The 20,266-nt window shown below is 35.5% G+C and overlaps 1 protein-coding gene across 1 annotated transcript in view; it reads right to left on the bottom strand.

The window, feature by feature from the left end:
- The window catches only part of LOC121369711 (receptor-type tyrosine-protein phosphatase T-like), a 44,020-nt gene that overhangs the window by 16,986 nt on the left and 6,768 nt on the right, over positions 1 to 20,266 (bottom strand). Inside the window, exons 5-7 of the mRNA XM_041494763.1 lie at positions 19,681 to 19,911; positions 18,102 to 18,377; positions 1,727 to 1,841 (exon numbers count right to left, since the gene is read on the bottom strand). Coding sequence (XP_041350697.1) covers positions 1,727 to 1,841; positions 18,102 to 18,377; positions 19,681 to 19,911 — 622 coding nt within the window. The remainder of the gene's footprint in view (positions 1 to 1,726; positions 1,842 to 18,101; positions 18,378 to 19,680; positions 19,912 to 20,266) is intronic.

Genomic DNA, 20,266 nt, shown 5'->3' with positions numbered 1-20,266 from the left:
AGAACTCACCTGGTCCACGTGCAGGGCAACCTGAATGCACAGGGCTACTTTGACCAGATCCTCCGGCCACACATCGTTCCAGTTATGGCCAACGCCAACGCAGTGTTCCAACATGACAACGCCAGGCCTCACACAGCACGTCTCACAACGGCTTTCCTACAGAACAACAACATTAATGTCCTTCCTTGGCCATCGATATCACCGGATTTGAACCCAATTGAGCATCTATGGGACGAGTTGGACCGACGCCTCCGACAGCGACAACCACAGCCCCAGACCCTGCCCGAGCTGGCAGCAGCCTTGCAGGCCGAGTGGGCCACCATCCCCCGGGACGTCATCCGTACTCTGGTTGCTTCAATGGGCAGGCGGTGCCAGGCAGTTGTCAACACACGCGGAGGCCACACCCGGTATTGACTCCAGATGACCTTGACCTTGGTGGTGTGTCCTATCACTTACTCACAATGGACTAGAGTGAATTGTGAACAATCCTGCAACATTTGGTAATTATCGGACTCACCATTCAATAATTAAATCAATTCTCCAAATGTTACGACAATGTGGTTTTGCGTTTCTTCTTTTGAAGAGTATATATATATATATATATATATATATATATATATATATATATATATATATATATATTCCAATGGAAAGAAGGGCACACATCTATTTTATATCGAATTTGATTCATTACTAGCGTAGTTATGTCTTGTATAATGTATGATGGAATGCCACTGACATGGGTTGAATGTCAGTGAGATGGTTAGCTTCTTGACACTATTGATAAGGGTTTTTGGTTGCAGTCAATATTTCATTTCTATCGAGGGATCTGAAAATAAAATTAATAAAATAAACCCCAAAACCCCAACATTTCCCATATTAATATTCCTATCTTACCAACAAAAGTAATGGTAACATATTTTATTATGTATCGAATACTATAAATACTAGTACATGATAGTGCCCACTTTCAGACCTCATTTTCAAGCAAATTGAGGAGAGTGATTAATTGTTCGCTTTATATTATTGACAGCCATTTACGATATTGCCATATTCAGCATTCATACGCAATATTTTTGTACTACATATCATAGTGATAGCTCCCCTCAAACGGCGATGTGTGCAGTTTATACCAATGTATTTTAGAACATCATATTACATAGCTCTCGTTTAGAGTCAATTTTGATTAAATATCCCAGTACTTAAAAACATACCTTTGGTAAAATATCCATCTTGAAACTGTGACTGTGTGCAACCAGCAGTTGTACAGGCCATAAATTTTATACTGCATTTGAAGAAACATTTATATTTATTAAGTGTTAAAACTTCTTAACGTTGAGATAAACGTAAACGTTGACGTTGTCGCTGTTGTCAAAACATTAATCTCGTCATATGACTTCGTCGAGTAGAAACAAAAAGTAACAAAAACGTTAAAAATATGATATTCCTTCAAGGATATATTTATTTAACCTGGTAATTAATTATTGTGCTATGAAAATAACTATACTATAAAATCCATAACACGTGTCACAAGACAAATGCTTGAAGACTAGAACTAAACAAAGATACGTACATTAGTATTAAGCTCAACTAGATTCACAATCAGTTGATAATAATCTCATGTGCTCACATTCTAGTAAAAGTTAATTTATCATTAACTAGTCCTATACTGGTCAAACATAGTCCTATGTGTGATGTCAAGACACCATTCACAAACTGCACTAACCTGTATTGTGACCCTGTGTCCAAGGGGCCATTACAGTATTCGGTTGGCTTCTTCGAACAATCTTTACCACTTCCAACCTCGAAACTGATATTATTTATAGCATTATCAGGTTTATCTAAAATCAAATTAGAAATTCATGAAACTAAAGTATTTGCCATATGTGTGCTGTCGTCTCTTTGGAAAAGTGGATATAAATTATATATTTCTGCTGTATGATATATATATATATAATAATATATATATATATATATATATATATATATATATATATATATATATATATATATATATCTGTCTCTCTGTCTGTCTATCTATCTATCTATCTATGTAACTATATATATATGTGTGTATGTGTGTGTGTGTGTGTGTGTGTGTGTGTGTGTGTGTATGAACTACATAACTGTTGTCTGTGATCAAGACCGTATCTCTGAACAATGCAGAGTTGAATGGGTATATATCGTGTGATTAGAAACGTCAAATTTATAAAACGTTGAATTACAAGAAACATAAAATATAACAAATCACTGTGCTTAATGAGAGTAATCTTGTCAAAACATCTTTTGACTGTTTTTTAATAGATACGATTTTGTATATTTTGTTAATGGTTTTGTCGTTCAGATTAAACAAAAATATAATCTAATATTCTTGCATCTTTTCGATCTACAATATTTCTGTTTATTTCAAAGTTATAAAGATGATTAATATATACTCTGTCAAAAAAGAAACGCATAGGCGAAATATTCATAGAATTATCTCTTTAATACAAAGTGGCATAATTTTGTTGTTTATGATCGTATCACAGTCGAATTTGACAAGAGTATGTGACAATGTTCTTGCTATGGACTGACGGCAGTGGAGGCGTTTTCGTCATCAAACAGCGTCGCACGAGGGCTCTGAAATCAGTACCATGTGTGGCCACCAGCAGCAGCAATCACTGCGCGACATGTCCTTGGCATAGACTGAATGAGTCTCTGAATCCGGGCACGTGGAATCCTAGTCCATTCTTCCTGCAGTGCATGTGACAGTTGCGGAAGCGTCTGAGGCTCCGGGTCACGCTGGCGTACACGTCTGTCCAGTTCGTCCCATAGATGTTCAATGGGGTTGAGAACTGGCGACCTTGATGACCATGGTAGCACATTAATGTTCTCATTATGTAGGAAATCCATTGTTACACGTGCCGTATGCGGCCTGGCATTGTCCTGCTGAAAGAGTTCTCTCTGTCGATCCAAAATGGGAAGCATGTGACGGCGAAGAATTTCATCTCGGTAGCGTACAGCTGTCAGGTTGCCTTGTACGAACACAAGTTCACTTCTGCCGGTGTATGAGATGGCTCCCCATATCATGACACTCCCTCCACCGAATCTGTCACCTTGGGCGACGCAGTTATTGGCAAAACTTTCATTGCGGCGTCTGTAAACACGTTGTCGTCCATCACATCGCTGTAGAAGGAAACGTGACTCGTCGCTGAACCATACTCGCCGCCAGTTTCCCAAGTTCCACCCCTGTACATTCGTGCACCAGCGAACACGTAAATGTCGATGTTGACGTCGCAGGACGGGGCCAATATACGGTCTCCTAGTGTTCGTTGCTGTGGCATTTCGGTGGCGCAAGTGCAGAACCCGGATGTAGGCGATCTTGTGCTGCCGTTGTTATGCGAGGTCTTCCACTTCTGGGCCGGTCTTCAGCTGACTGAAACTGCTGGTACCTGTCCCAGAGGCGTGAAATGGTGCTCTGATGGACGTTCATGTGGCGTGCACAACGTGCCACAACGTGCGTTAAATTTGATTTAGGGTGCATTTGGGCATGCTGTTCCATTCCAGGAACATTAACAAACATGGTCATTCAGCAACATTGTACAAAAAACGATATTTTGTAAAATCAAACACTTTTCTTCTTTCCCTATTACTTATGCGTTTCTTTTTTGACAGAGTATATAACAATCATCGTGTTGAAGTTACCTATTAACCACGTATCTGGAGTTGGTCGGTATATCCCTTTAAAGTTGTTTCTATTCCAGGAATACCAGCTTGTAATGTTTTTAGGTCGATGTATGTCTATAATTCAAAATTACTTTATTAATAACTTATTAGTAACACATAAACATTCATAGTTGACATAAGATACCATACAGTAATTTCATACTTGTGCAACTATATTTGTACATAATACAATTATTAGATGAACCAGTTTTTATAAAAGATGAAAACTAACAGAATATGGATACAACATTATGTTAAAATGAAAATACATATCCAGCATACTAAATTATATATCAGAGGATTACATGTAACTAAAGGAAGCAGTTCGCACAGAGTAATAGTTCATAAATACTGTATAATTCAGAGAGTTAGAGTTCATAATAATAATAGAGAAATATTCTTCATAATACTAAAACAATAGTTCATCATTTTGAAAGAATAATTACAATAACAAAAAACAAAAATAATAATAATAATTGTCTAATACCTTGCTCGCATGTCACTCCGGTCTTGCAAACTATCATTGCCACAAATATGATTCGTCCATTTGTTTTATCGATGAGGCACCTGCCACAAAGTTGCACATTAAATCGAGTTTCTTTTCTTTGTGGCTGCTCCAACTCCTTAGGTATCGAAATTATTACATACTTATCCAGCTTTGGTGGTTCTAAAATACACATTTCAAATTAAAGTAAGTATCCTTGAAGTGCAGTGTTAAACATGTCATGAATACTTTAGTTTGTTATACATTTTATGTATTACGTCATGAATTCGTGTTTGCTTATTGATAGTATTTTAATGTTAGTTGTTTAAACCGACATTGACAAAAGGTTTTAAGTATATTATACTCAAAGAAATCAGCCCATGTGTTGAAATCACTTAAACATATTCTTTATACACGTTATATTTATGACATTTTACATCTACTGGAATTGTTAATTGTTACTTCTTTACATATTCATACGCGTAGGAAAAGAGAAATCAACCAAATATTGTGCACCCCAATATTGTGCTGTAATTTCCGGTGTAGACCTATTGACTTGAATCTTGCCGTTTGAATGCAAGAAAAGTATGAGAACACTATTGTTACAGAATTTCAAAACCATTAATTAAAATTTGGGTAATGCTGTAGGCTGGCGAAATGATGATAGAAACTGCTTGTGGCTGAAAATCGGCGATTTTAGTTGTCGTCGCAATCACTTTTATTCTGCAGGCAAACTGGTGTCGTTTACATGTGACCGATAATCTCAAAGAAGCAATTAAATTTTACCAACAAATTACAGTCAATTACAGTCTAAACAATTATATGAGATGTTCAAATTCCATAACCTATTCAAATTCCATAACCTATTCAACAATTGTCGAACATTTTATTCCCATTGAACTTCGCTGTGAAATGTGTCTGCTTGAGGCTTTCGGACGCTTGTTGAGACATAGCCTACTGATTAAAGTTGAGGTCTTTGGGCGTAGTTTTGGTGAGATGCTAATTCTTCAAATTTGGTCACCATCAATTTTCATTTTGTAGTTTGTAGTTCGCTACTCGTGATATATATATAGAGGTTATTACCAGAGTGGTTTTCGGTATCGCCAATATCATATATTAGGAATAAAATTGTATTATGCGAGCCTCTGGCAAGCATAATACATTATTTTTATTCCTAATATATGATATTGACGATACCGAAATACACGAGGGTAATAATTTCTTTATCATATAAACTCAAGCTTAGGTCTCACTACACAGATGTCATCTGCCATTGAAACCCATGTTAAACTGCCCAACTTCAAGCGAAGATTGCCCATAGAACGGGTTCTCGTTGGCACTAACAACATACACCATTGCGAACATACATTATATAAGCATTTATTTCCACTCCAAAATTGAGAACATTTCCGTCTCAGTTTTTTGCTATATGACCGCATCTGGCTGTAGTACCGGTCCGAACAGGTGGTTCATTAACCGATTCACTCCGGCTGTCACTTGCGCTATATACCCATGTCCCAAAAGGTCGATGCACAATAATACAAAATGACATGGGCAAAATACAGCCAGAAGGCTTACCATTAAACATACATATTGTTTTAATTCTTCACCATTTCCTAGAAGTGAATATGTGAACCATAACATGTGTCACAATTAGGAACTATAGTGGACCGTGATGAATGAACTCTCACCCGGAAGTGATCTGTGTAGTGAGACCTTAATACAACGTGTTTTTGTAAACTGTACACGCAACTTTAATTCCAGTCCGCCATTATTAGATATTCAAATGACGTAAGAATATGTGGCGCGGTGTATTTTTTAATGGAAATGACGTCAAACTCGAATGACGTCATTTTGGATGTCCTTACATCAAAATAAAGTTATGCCTAACGTTTTTTGTTTTCTGAACGCTGGATAGCTTTCAGTGTCAAATTGTCATAAAAATGTTTTTATTTGATGACTATGAATGCATATGTCAATCATGGACTGTCAACCAAGTACATTTGCTTAAATGTCAATAAACCTAGTGCCGAGACCTCGACTAATTTACATCTAATTTGCAAAGTTATCAAATTCTTAAAGTATGTGATCTGAAAAATATCACATACTTTGATTGCACTGAAAATGTAAGATATTATATGATATATATATATATATATATATATATATATACTTATACATTAATAATTATTATTTACGATTATACTATCAAATCAATAGATTAACAGCACCGAGACTGCTAGTTACTGTATTGTAACGGAAACTTTCGCCTACGTCTCGGTTACAGAAGACCGTGTCGATGCCAGCGCTACGTTATCGTATCTACGAGACTGCATCTCTCCAGACCTACGACCGAAGACCTCAACTTTAGTCAGATTGTCTCAACATACGTTGGAAGGTCTTAACCAGACGTATTTTACATCAGAATTTGGTAAATTTGTAAAAACAAATTACACGATTGTTGAATAGGTTATAGTATTTGAACATATAGGTTTATTATTATTTAGACTATAATTCACTGTAATGTATTGGTAAAGTAACAAAACTGCTTGTAGATTATAGGTCTTACGTGAACCACACCAGTTTTCCTTCAGAATAAATGTGATTATGGCAATAAATCAATATAATTCACCGACTTTTGGCCACAGGTAGTGTGTTTGCTCATTTCGTCAGTGAACAGCTTTAACAGAATTTTAATTAATGGTTTTAAATTTCTGTAACAAACGTTTTCTGATGCTTACCTCGCATTCAAGCGGCTAGGTTCAAAGTTTACACCAGAAATTACCTCAAGTTTTTGGTGTGCTCAACATTTGGTTGAGACGTTCTCGTTTATCATTTTTGCATTCCTCACTACCAAAATTATCACTATAGACTGCCCTGAAGACAAGAAAATTATTATTAGACATGGTGTCATAGCGATTCTTCCAGGAACCGAGCGTTCAATGCCATCATGAGGAAGCAGATACTATTGTCCGAACCAAATTGTTAACAACTACGAAATATTACTCTCCTACCTTTAATTGCCGTTAGATTGCCTCCAAAGTTTGTCCAGACACAAATCTTGAAAAAACCATTACAATGACACGGATTCCACATACCAGATGATAACCATGTCACCTATATCGACTTCGCTGAGAGCGCATAGGGAAAAAAGCATGTAATTTTGTATCAGCTGCCATTTTGACTTTTTATGGAATATTCTTAAAGAGGGGTGAAAGGATAGGACTTAATCTAACAACGTCATAACATGTTATGATATAAAAGCAAACGTGATGATGTCATATTATTATTTTTTATTATTATTATTATTATTATTTTAATGATACCACTAGAGATCATCGATTTCATATTAATTGTGTCACATACTTTGGAGGCTTTCACCCCTCTTGAAGAGCATTCCATAAACAAGCAACATGGCAGACGGCAGAATACTGCATGTATTTTTGTCCTATGCAATCTCAGCAAAGACAATATCGGCGACATCGTTGCAGTCTCGTGTGTGGAATCTGTATATTTGTAGTGGGTTTTTTGTGATTTGTGTCTGGACAAACTTTGGAGGAAATCTAACGGCAATTAAAGGTAGGAGAGTAATTTTTTGTAGTTGTTAACAATTTGGTTCGGACAATAGGCTTTTAATTCATGTTCAGGATGCTATTATAAACGGTTTTGTCAAGTGTTGTGTACACTGTTAACACGCATAGGCTTGTCATCCTAATTAGCAAGGTCTATCATTTGATTATCGTGAATCAAAATGTCAGTATTTGGGTTGCCTTTGGTACAGGCAAATATTTACATTTTATGGCATCTTGGGTAAAGATACATTTCTGTCCCTACCTCAAAAGCTGCTACCCTGATGTAACCCGTACTTTTTATGCTTAACCCTTACACCTTCATAGATAAAGATGCTCCATACTTCCAGTTACTGGAATAGTGACCTAATACATGTTTAAAAAGTAAGGAATGTGATGTACTGCCAGAAGAGAAAGACAATGGAATCTATTCCACCCACTCAGGATGCCTTATTGCAGCACTCAACATGAGTTGAATGCCAAGCTGGTATACGGTCCACCAATTACCAGAGTGAACACAATGCATCTACTCCAGAGGGGTTGGGATGGACGTTTGCAAAAGAGAGGCAGTCCTGTATACTGTGCATATGGTGCCAAAAGCTTACTGTGAATTTGGATACGTGTGGTTGCAAGATCCTAAAAGGATGTTTCACTAGATGTGCATACAAAAAAGGTCTGAACTGAAATGTTCCATAGAAACTGCATGTATGAGCAGTGATATATGAAGTTAGCACTATGTATTACAAATCGTAATCAGGTTAATCTTTGCCGTGACTACACTAACCTGTATTCCAAGGAAACTTTGCCTTGTCTAGAACAGAATGACACCAAAGCAAAAATGCTGGTAAGACTCACAATAAGTGTTGCAGCGTTTCCATTTAAAATATTGTCTACATATTTTGTCAATTTTATAAATATTCATCTTGTGATATTTTGAATAGGACTTCCTCTATGGGAGGGTGGAAACATTTATGTTATTCTCCACGGTCACCAGGCGCTGCTGCTGACTGTTTGTAATGCGTCATTGTATCTATGTTTAAAAGTTTCATGATATATACAATGCATTTGGTGTGCATGTTACATATGATTGCTTCATTGCATGACAATACAAATACTTCACACCAAAAATAGTGCTTATCTTGCACTCTCACACCCCAAATCTGCACCCGCATTCATCTCATCTATTCATAATTACATTTAGAATTTAGAATTGATGCAGCATTAACAATGGGTAAAATAATGCATTTAAATGCAAGTACTTCCAAGTTATCAACCAAAAGTGCACAATTGTTTTGTTAGCTTCTTTACTAAAAGGAGGTGGGTGACATTTTAAAATCCTCCCTGGCCATCAGGGGGCGCTGCTGATTTGGGTCCATATCTGAAAATGTTTGTAATGGGTTAATGTGTATATATGTTACGTTCCATGCTTTTAGCCAAAAGTGCACAAATGTTTTAATTTTTGTAGCTGCATCACTAAATGGGCAAGAGGACATTTGTAGATCCTCCCTGGCCAGCAGAGGGCGCTCCTAAATTGGGTCCGTATCTCAAAATGTTTGTAATGAGTCATGGTATCTATGTGCCATATTTTATGCTTTTAACCAAAAGTGCACAATTCAGTCAAATATTGGGTGTTAACTGCCCAACTATTTGTTTTAATCTATAATATAATACGCAAGGCCATTTTAACATTTTCGTTGTTCTGACCGCTTGTCCTCTTTTGATTTGCACTGCCGACGACCTTCTTTGTATTTACCCAATACTGTATTTCGTAAGGATCCTTTGCACGTGTTCGATAGAAAAAGAACACCTTTTACATAATAAACTTCAGACGACTCAATTATTAACTACTATCATTAAATATATTATATATCTATTTTGCATATAATGTCTAATATATTATGCATACAATGTCTAATTAGGTTGATTTAATTAATGTAACAAATGTTTAAAAAATAGGATATACCAGTAACTGTATTCATGTACAATATACTTAAGACAAGTCAATGGTCCTTTTTGGGTGCTTGAAAAAAAACAATTGAGGTTATTTTAAAGACAAGTTAGTGGAAATATTTATAGGTAAATGCTACTAACGGTACTTTAACCCAAAATAAGGTTTAAGTTTACTGTGCCAATTTTTAAAGGTTTTCTGTCAATATTTGCTAAACAGAGTTATTTCCCCATAAAAGAACATTTTCATTTTAGGGGCTTAATTTTTACTCTTTAAAAAAGAAAAAGAAAAAAAAAGGTGTTTAAAAAGTATTCCTTCAGTACAGGAAAACATCGCTATCATGCTCATCATATTAAGAAAGTGTCCACGGTCCCTAATGAAAGGGACATTCCTGTGTTTGCTACATTGTAAGATGTTTCCGACTAATAAAATATTTCTACAATTAAACTTACATATTAAATATATTTTCTTGTTTAGAATATCGGTGTCTGTATATTCAATGTGTTTCTGGTGTTTTTAGGAAATAAAATGAAATTTAACTTAGCACAAATATTAGAACAATCAGAAACACGTTTAATACACAGCCACTGCTATTTTATGCAGAAAAATATATTTGATATGTTATTAAAATCTTTTAAAAGTCTCAGTTAGTCGATAACATTTTTAAAATCGCAGCAAATTCAGGAATGTCCCTATAGGTAGTACTAAACCAAATAACTTCCGGCTGGGTCAAAGTTCGAGGTGCACCCAACTTTTGATAGAGAAGTGAACACCACAAGTCCTGTGATTGGTTATAAATGAGAGTGTGTTGGTTGTAAAAAATAATAGTTTCATCTGGGTAAAAAAAAATTGCAATTTCATCTAGTACCAATGTGTCAAGTAGCCTTGTGCTTGAAACATGTATGGGGTACCTGTAAAAAAAAGTACTCGAATTTTGTGCGAAACTAGGGTAGTCATAGACGCTACCCGTTACCTCAGAAACGAGCAGCTTGACCCCATTTGTTTCTGATTCACTTTAAGTGTAAGGGGTGGTAGTATTTATATCCGTGGCGTTTATGTCGGTTGATACGTTGCAGGTAGGAGTTTTAGCCACATATGTTACTATTGTCGTCTATGGGATTTGATTTGGTAGTATACACCCTATAGCACATATTCAGTGCATAATAAAAAATATTATGGTTTTGTCATTTTATTTAATTAAACTATACTGGTTGATTAATTAGCCATCACTCGATCATGCAAGTTCACAATGACCTTGACCTTGACAATAATCTCTGTACATTGCTCTGAATGGAGTTTGAATCAACGTTAGCACTGAAGAAAAGTTGGTTTTGGCCTATAATTCATACTGTAAAGATTTCAATAATTTCTTTTTACATGGTATTTGACTTGCCATATACAACTGCTCTTAAATATGGTATTATATATAGGCAACCTGAACTAAGATTTTAATAGCAATTTATTTTTATATTAAAAATAACATGTGACAATAGTGGGTTAATGTCTTTAGTTTCCATTAACATTGTTAATTTCTTATGTATGAAATTCTGAAAACTCAAATTTGTAAAGAAGTTGATTTTTATTGTCATTTTGACATATTTATAGGGTGCTAAGTTATATTTTAGACAAATTTGTAGTTTTATGCAAAATTTAAAGTAAATTTGAAGAAAAACTTTACCAAAAACATACTTAAATTTGTTGTCACTATTGTGCCTTCTGTTCTTATTTGTACATAACAATAAGGTTGTTAAACATATACTTAGATCTCCAGATCATTTTTTTCTCTTAATAATCATTTAGTTAGCTCTCATGAAAAGCATTTTGAGTTTATACTAGATTCAGAACCAATTTTTTTCAGATTTAATTATCTAACTTGGATTAAGTTGATAATTTATTTTATTGTTAAAGCTGTATTACCTAATGTTACTAGCTAAATACAATGCTGGATTACAGATTGTAGGAATACATCTAATGTACATATTGTATTCATCTGGATTAGAAAATAATGCAAGAAAATAGATGTTCGGGTAATTTTGTCATTTAAAAATAGTGTTTTTTTTCAGTAATTAATCAAAAATAAATGTGTTAAAGCTGCATGATTATTCCAGATATCACAACTATTAAAACCTCCAACTACAGTAGGCTATAAATAAAATATAGTCAAGAATATTGGTGGCTGCCAATAGTTTTGATGGTTCATTATGAAAATCAGCATGGCCGATGGATTTGAAATTCGCACACCTAGTAACTTGAAGACACCCACACCCAGCATACAGGATTTCCTCGAAAAACAAATGTTCAGGACATTAAGTCATTACTTCATACAGGTACAGTCATGTTTGTGTTTCCTTCCTCAGACAGTGTATTTTTTTAATACTGATATTTCTTTGATGTGCCTGTTAAGGTCTTCATAATCTAGAGGTCAATCAAGTGCATATGTTTTAATGGAATTCTTTAAAGGGGTAGAGGTACTCTGACTATCTTTGTTGCCTCTTACATATATACCTGAGTACACACACCCAACTGAAAGTAAATATCTTCTGGAGTTTTATTTTAAAACATTTTGTTGTTTAATATGACATATATTGCATTTGTACAAAACTATATGCAATATATATGCTTTTTGAGGTGTACATTATATTAGGTTGCACTGTAGAAACAACAGTTTCAGTGAGGTTGTCAGTTTATGTCAGAATACACCAGATCCTGGTTGTCATAAAGACACATAGCTGGACACTTTTTGAAAAATGTATGTTCTCAGTATAGGTAGTACTAAACCAAATAACTTCCGGCTGGGTCAAAGTTCGAGGTGCACCCAACTTTTGATAGAGAAGTGAAGACCACAAGTCCTGTGATTGGTTATAAATGAGAATGTGTTGGTTGTAAAAAATAATAGTTTCATCTGGGTAAAAAAAAATTGCAATTTTATTTCATCTAGTACCAATGTGTCAAGTAGCCTTGTGCTTGAAACATGTATGGGGTACCTGTAAAAAAAAGTACTCGAATTTTGTGCGAAACTAGGGTAGTCATAGACGCTACCCGTTACCTCAGAAACGAGCAGCTTGACCCCATTTGTTTCTGATTCACTTTAAGTGTAAGGGGTGGTAGTATTTATATCCGTGGCGTTTATGTCGGTTGATACGTTGCAGGTAGGAGTTTTAGCCACATATGTTACTATTGTCGTCTATGGGATTTGATTTGGTAGTATACACCCTATAGCACATATTCAGTGCATAATAAAAAATATTATGGTTTTGTCATTTTATTTAATTAAACTATACTGGTTGATTAATTAGCCATCACTCGATCATGCAAGTTCACAATGACCTTGACCTTGACAATAATCTCTGTACATTGCTCTGAATGGAGTTTGAATCAACGTTAGCACTGAAGAAAAGTTGGTTTTGGCCTATAATTCATACTGTAAAGATTTCAATAATTTCTTTTTACATGGTATTTGACTTGCCATATACAACTGCTCTTAAATATGGTATTATATATAGGCAACCTGAACTAAGATTTTAATAGCAATTTATTTTTATATTAAAAATAACATGTGACAATAGTGGGTTAATGTCTTTAGTTTCCATTAACATTGTTAATTTCTTATGTATGAAATTCTGAAAACTCAAATTTGTAAAGAAGTTGATTTTTATTGTCATTTTGACATATTTATAGGGTGCTAAGTTATATTTTAGACAAATTTGTAGTTTTATGCAAAATTTAAAGTAAATTTGAAGAAAAACTTTACCAAAAACATACTTAAATTTGTTGTCACTATTGTGCCTTCTGTTCTTATTTGTACATAACAATAAGGTTGTTAAACATATACTTAGATCTCCAGATCATTTTTTTCTCTTAATAATCACTTAGTTAGCTCTCATGAAAAGCATTTTGAGTTTATACTAGATTCAGAACCAATTTTTTTCAGATTTAATTATCTACCTTGGATTAAGTTGATAATTTATTTTATTGTTAAAGCTGTATTACCTAATGTTACTAGCTAAATACAATGCTGGATTACAGATTGTAGGAATACATCTAATGTACATATTGTATTCATCTGGATTAGAAAATAATGCAAGAAAATAGATGTTCGGGTAATTTTGTCATTTAAAAATAGTGTTTTTTTCAGAAATTAATCAAAAATAAATGTGTTAAAGCTGCATGATTATTCCAGATATCACAACTATTAAAACCTCCAACTACAGTAGGCTATAAATAAAATATAGTCAAGAATATTGGTGGCTGCCAATAGTTTTGATGGTTCATTATGAAAATCAGCATGGCCGATGGATTTGAAATTCGCACACCTAGTAACTTGAAGACACCCACACCCAGCATACAGGATTTCCTCCAAAAACAAATGTTCAGGACATTAAGTCATTACTTCATACAGGTACAGTCATGTTTGTGTTTCCTTCCTCAGACAGTGTATTTTTTTAATACTGATATTTCTTTGATGTGCCTGTTAAGGTCTTCATAATCTAGAGGTCAATCAAGTGCATATGTGTTTTAATGGAATTCTTTAAAGGGGTAGAGGTACTCTGACTATCTTTGTTGCCTCTTACATATATACCTGAGTACACACACCCAACTGAAAGTAAATATCTTCTGGAGTTTTATTTTAAAACATTTTGTTGTTTAATATGACATATATTGCATTTGTACAAAACTATATGCAATATATATGCTTTTTGAGGTGTACATTATATTAGGTTGCACTGTAGAAACAACAGTTTCAGTGAGGTTGTCAGTTTATGTCAGAATACACCAGATCCTGGTTGTCATAAAGACACATAGCTGGACACTTTTTGAAAAATGTATGTTCTCAGTATAGGTAGTACTAAACCAAATAACTTCCGGCTGGGTCAAAGTTCGAGGTGCACCCAACTTTTGATAGAGAAGTGAAGACCACAAGTCCTGTGATTGGTTATAAATGAGAGTGTGTTGGTTGTAAAAAATAATAGTTTCATCTGGGTAAAAAAAAATTGCAATTTTATTTCATCTAGTACCAATGTGTCAAGTAGCCTTGTGCTTGAAACATGTATGGGGTACCCCTAAAAAAAAGTACTCGAATTTTGTGCGAAACTAGGGTAGTCATAGACGCCACCCGTTACCTCAGAAACGAGCAGCTTGACCCCCATTTTTTTCTGATTCACTTTAAGTGTAAGGGGTGGTAGTATTTATATCCGTGGCGTTTATGTCGGTTGATACGTTACAGGTAGGAGTTTTAGCCACATATGTTACTATTGTCGTCTATGGGATTTGATTTGGTAGTATACACCCTATAAACTGTTGTGACACATTATGATCAATTTCACCCTAACCAATTTATGAACAAAATATGCATGTACCTATGAAGGCTGCCGTGTGATATTTTAGAAGTTGTAATGTAAGTTAATTTAATTAAAGAAAGAAAAAAGAAAGAAATGTTTTTTTTTAAAATGCACTCAACACGTTTTATTTTACGGTTATATGGCGTCAGACATATGGTTAAGGACCACACAGATATTGAGAGAGGAAACCCGCTGTCGCCACTTCATGGGCTACTCTTTTCGATTACCATCAAGGGTTCTTTTAAATGGATCATCGTACAGACAGGGTAGTACATACCACGGCCTTTGATATACCAGGCGTGGTGCACAGGCTGGAACGAGAAATAGCCCAGTGGGCCCACCGACGGGGATCGATCTCAGACTGACCGCGCATCGGGTAAGCACTTTACCACTGGGCTATGGCTCGCCCTTAATTAAAGAGACTAACGTTAATTAAAGAGATTAACATTCCTAGTAAAGTTACTTTCCAGTAATTACATTGTTTTCTTCAAAAAAAACCTCCCCCCAAAAACCCGTCATTTGGACGATCGGCTGGCAATATTTAATATTTATTTGCTATATATCACATTCAAAACATGAATGGTCGAACATGTTATTAAACTATGATAATCATATTGGTTTCATCCAGAAAGCAACAAAAGCTGCCATGACTAGACAGAGAAGTAGACAACGAGTAGCATAGATATATGTATCTATTACACACCCATAGAAACGGCCATAGAAAGGATCCATATGTTTTTCTGGTTACGCAAGAAGTCTATATATATATAACTAGTACTAGCTGTTTTGGGGTAATGCACCATTATTGAAAAAAAATGCTTTATTTACTTTTTAAAATTTAGTCTTGTGAACTTGTGAATTGATGTTTCTCCTTCTCATATTATGGCTACCATTCACTACGGCATTATAATTTTTATTTATTTTCTGTCGTAACTTGCTTTTTGGGAGATTATTAAAAGTCTGTTACACAATTCAAACTATAAAAAACCCCGTTAGTTTGACGAGTTTGTTGTTGTTTAGTTACTATTCCAATATTCGCTCGTCATTTCCATCGAATATTCGAATACCATTTTCAGGTCGAATACTGAACACTAGTTGCTAATATACACTAGTATTAGGGGAAATATTCCTACATGTTCAACTAAACACAGTCCAGAATGAGAAAGGCAAAATACTATCTATCTAGTTATAAAGGTTCAATAGGCAATGATCTTGTAAGCAGATTTATCTATTCCAGGCCTGGAATGAACGCTACAGCAAATATTGTAATCTGTTATCAACTATTGTGTACTATAGCATACGTAAAGCTAGAGGAACACGACTTAACTCGAAAGACTTACATTTACAAGGGGATTCTCTTGTTTCCAACATTTAGATCCATAGTAAATGCTTATAACACGTACTGACAACAAACGGGTGGATGTAGTTCAGTGGTAGAGTGCTCGCTTGGGGTGCGATAGGTCGACGCAGAACCAATCGCCCTTGGTGTACTTGAATGGATCCCCCCCCCCCCCCAATTAGTGCCCAACGTCTGATATTTCAAAGACTATTATATACTGTCCTATCTATAAAAATCGGATGCTTACTTTTGAAAGGAGTAGCCTGTGGCAGCAGCGGCCCAGCGGGTCCCTCGTGCTCTCACACCCCGTCTCGCGCCCGAAGTGACGAAATAATCATGTTAGACATGAAATATTAGTAGTTTATCAAATGTGCTGAGGTGTCGTTAAATAAATTACAAATCACGTAATTAACATAAGACTGTAATTACAGATAGAGAAGCATACACCAATTGCGATCAATGCATTTGTTTTCTAAGATTATCTTCTAACGTCGCGCACAATTCAGTTCAACGAGACTCCCATAGGATGCCTCCCACAAATCTACAGTGCCCTTTTCGGGACACTCAAAACGATTCCCAACAGCTGATTCCTTCTAAGGACTAACAGGGGGCATCTATGGGAGTAAACCCACCACAGCCTCCATGAATACAAGATTCCAGCAACGAGCTAGCATTCGATCAACTAAGTCAAAACAAACAAACTAGCTCTATTTCAAGTTCGGTGAACCGTTCTAAATTATGCGTCCAAATTACCTTCATAAAATTACGCAACAGTTTCTGTTTCACTATAATCCCACGGGACATGTGCAAATTCAATAGCACAAAAAACACCACCCTCGCCCGCTTCCGATCCCAGTCGGGCTACTTGTGCCCCTCTCCGACTCACCCCCAACCCTTTCCTGCCCTGGAGGGAGGAGCGGGCGAGAGCCGACACCTGTGTCCATGACATGCATGTGCTACAACAACGTTTTCTGAATGTGCACTTTAAATCCTATTACCTGACGTCATTAGGGTTAGAACCATTACACTCTTTGCCTTTTTATCACACAAACTAATGTTACGTCCATGCTACGACTGGTCTGGGGTAGAACTAAATTTTGTTGTAAATCTGGAAATGTACTCCTGTCCTAGATCAGGAGTAAAATGACGAGTGGTTTGTGTTACACACCTACAGTATTAGTATTGCTTTCTTTGACTACCATAAGTTTAGTAGGCCCTTCCGAATGCTTCGAGTTACAAGCCCCAGGTGTCACTGGTGGTTATAATGGAGATTTTTAATATTTATTTTACATATTGTATTTGGGGGAGGGGGTTTACATGCATTAAAAAAATTCAAATGTAAGTTTGCACGTTGCAGTGTAAAATATTTCTGAAATTTCATCGGAACCCCCCCCCCCCCTCCCCTGTTAAGTTGATTGCCCTGTACCAATCTACACACACGTATTATGTTGGCACTGTTACTTTACACAATGACATCAGTTATAAATTAAGCTAGACAACGTCAGCTCGTTATGGAGAAAACTACAATTCATCTTTCAGCAAGTGGTACACTATAAAAAGGTACAATATTAAAAAAACAAATTAATATATGTTATTAGCATGGACATCATGATAATACAAAACTAACATACTGTGAACATTATTTGGCATATCTAATGACCATAGAGAGATATACAATCTACACTTTCAAAAAAATATGCATAACTCAGAAACGTACTTGTTACGTCAGTTTTCACCTCCTCGATGAATGGCTCACTTGTGAGGTTGCTGGTATGTGTTACTAATGTCATCGTGTACTTTGTGTCTCCATACAGAACTCTGAAGGTAACATTATTTGTATCCTTGGACACGTTCTTGGTGTAACCGTTTTCACTTCCTCCTGTTAACGTTGCCTGGTAGTAGTTAACTATTCCTTTAGCAGGTTCAAAATATATGGTGATATCTGGTGGTTTTAACTTATTACTCGTTGTACCCTTTGATGCAGGATTTGGTTCTATAATTATATGAAATGGCATAATATTTATTGTTTGTACACTGTTTGTAAATTTAACATGGACATACATTTCTTATATCTAGAAACAAATGTTTATTGTCATGATAAGTAATAACATAGATGGAAATTAATCACTTCAGCATACTTTTCGTGGTAGTTTTGTAGTCACCAATATAAATGAGCACTTCCTACTTTCTAGTCCTAGTTCACCAAACAACCACAGCACATTGATTACTTAATCATCGACTACTGGATAGCAAATATTTCGCAATTCCGACATGTAGTCTTCACAGAAAACCCGCTACAATTTTCTGTTAGCAGCAAAGGATCTTCTTATATGCACATTCCTAATGCCAGAACAGCATATACTTGGCTTTTGATACACTGATTATCGGGTGTTGGTTGGGATGGGAAAATACTCATTCAGACAGCAATTCATTAATTGTTGAAAACTAAGTATTAGTGTGTCTCTAAATCGAATGTTTCAGAGTACTGATATTAGCCAATGCTAATCCAAAAGGCTTGTGGACGTATGTTTTCGCTGAGTGTTTAACATCATGGACTGCCAAACGTCATGCAGGTAGGGACAGGTGATTCTAAAGCTATTGGTAAACATTTTACACTTTCCACTGTGAAAGATAAATACCTGATAGTGGTCCATGGAAGCAATCACGACTTTGTCTATCGCCCTTTTGACTCTGCCTTGTGCAGAGATACGATTTTGATATCTAAATATGATATTGTTATTCAGATTCATTATAATAAACGTGTATCTCAAATTTATTATTTAATCTTTGAGAAATCTGAATGATAAGTCTTCAATGATTATAATCATAGATCTACACAAGGCACAATCGGACGTTAGGCAACGTCATGATTGCTTCCATGACAAACTATTAGCTCTATTTGGTACTTTCAGATAATAGCATCCACATTAATTTTGCTGAATACTACTACCTAATCCAGTCTATGTACAAATATAGTATTCACTATTTCAACATACATCGCCCCTATTTAAGTATTGCAAAATAGGTGTAGAAGTGTAACTGCAAACACACAGCAACCCTTATAGTTGTAACCAAACACATAACGTTAGGATTCTAACTGGAAACCCATAACAATCCTCAGAATTGTAAATGCACAACCATAAAAACATTTATTATATTGATAAATGAGCCAAGAAATTATTACACAAACATATAATTTTGACTGAATTATTTAATATGCATCTAAGAAACTGAAGTCAGCTTACTGGTTCTTACTGTTACAGACGGTTCGTGTGTGTAATTGAGCCACCGTTCACCATCATAGAGATTGATATGAAGTGTAAACGTGTAAAGTTGTCCGGGAGTAAGATCTGAGACAGATGTATGGTTTTCTGATGTAGAATCAGATTTTCCATCACGTGTGCTCCAGGTAAAGCTGTAGGTTACGTTTGTAAATGGTTCCCTGAGATGTGGAGTCTCCCATATAAAGTTAATGTTCGTCTCTGTTCGATTCGTCCACGTAAAGTTATCCACATCCATGACGTTTTCTGTTGGTGAATAAATCAAATATGTTATTACAATAATGCGGCTAAACGTAAGCACAATTAGCAGTTTCGTGTCAGTGCTATTAATAAAATACAATGCAGATTTGTGTTTTTATTTAGAAAATATAATAAGCAAGTTAGTTTTCAAAGCTCATTACCATTATGTTTTAATATAAATGTCTTTCTTCTTGAGAAGTCGGATCTGGTTCTGTAGGTTTAGTGAGGTAGAGTGTTTTTCTCAGAAAAAAGGGTCATACACCCATGTACACATTGATCAAAATAATAGTCAATTACAGATCATGAGAACAATGTACAGCTACAGATTTACCCCGTACTATCGGTGGCAAATGTAACATGG

Source organism: Gigantopelta aegis, chromosome 4 (genome assembly GCF_016097555.1).
Source record: "Gigantopelta aegis isolate Gae_Host chromosome 4, Gae_host_genome, whole genome shotgun sequence".
Classification (NCBI taxonomy): domain Eukaryota; kingdom Metazoa; phylum Mollusca; class Gastropoda; order Neomphalida; family Peltospiridae; genus Gigantopelta; species Gigantopelta aegis.
Note: the sequence above shows the minus strand (reverse complement) of the source record. Positions and strands in the feature narration are given on the sequence as shown.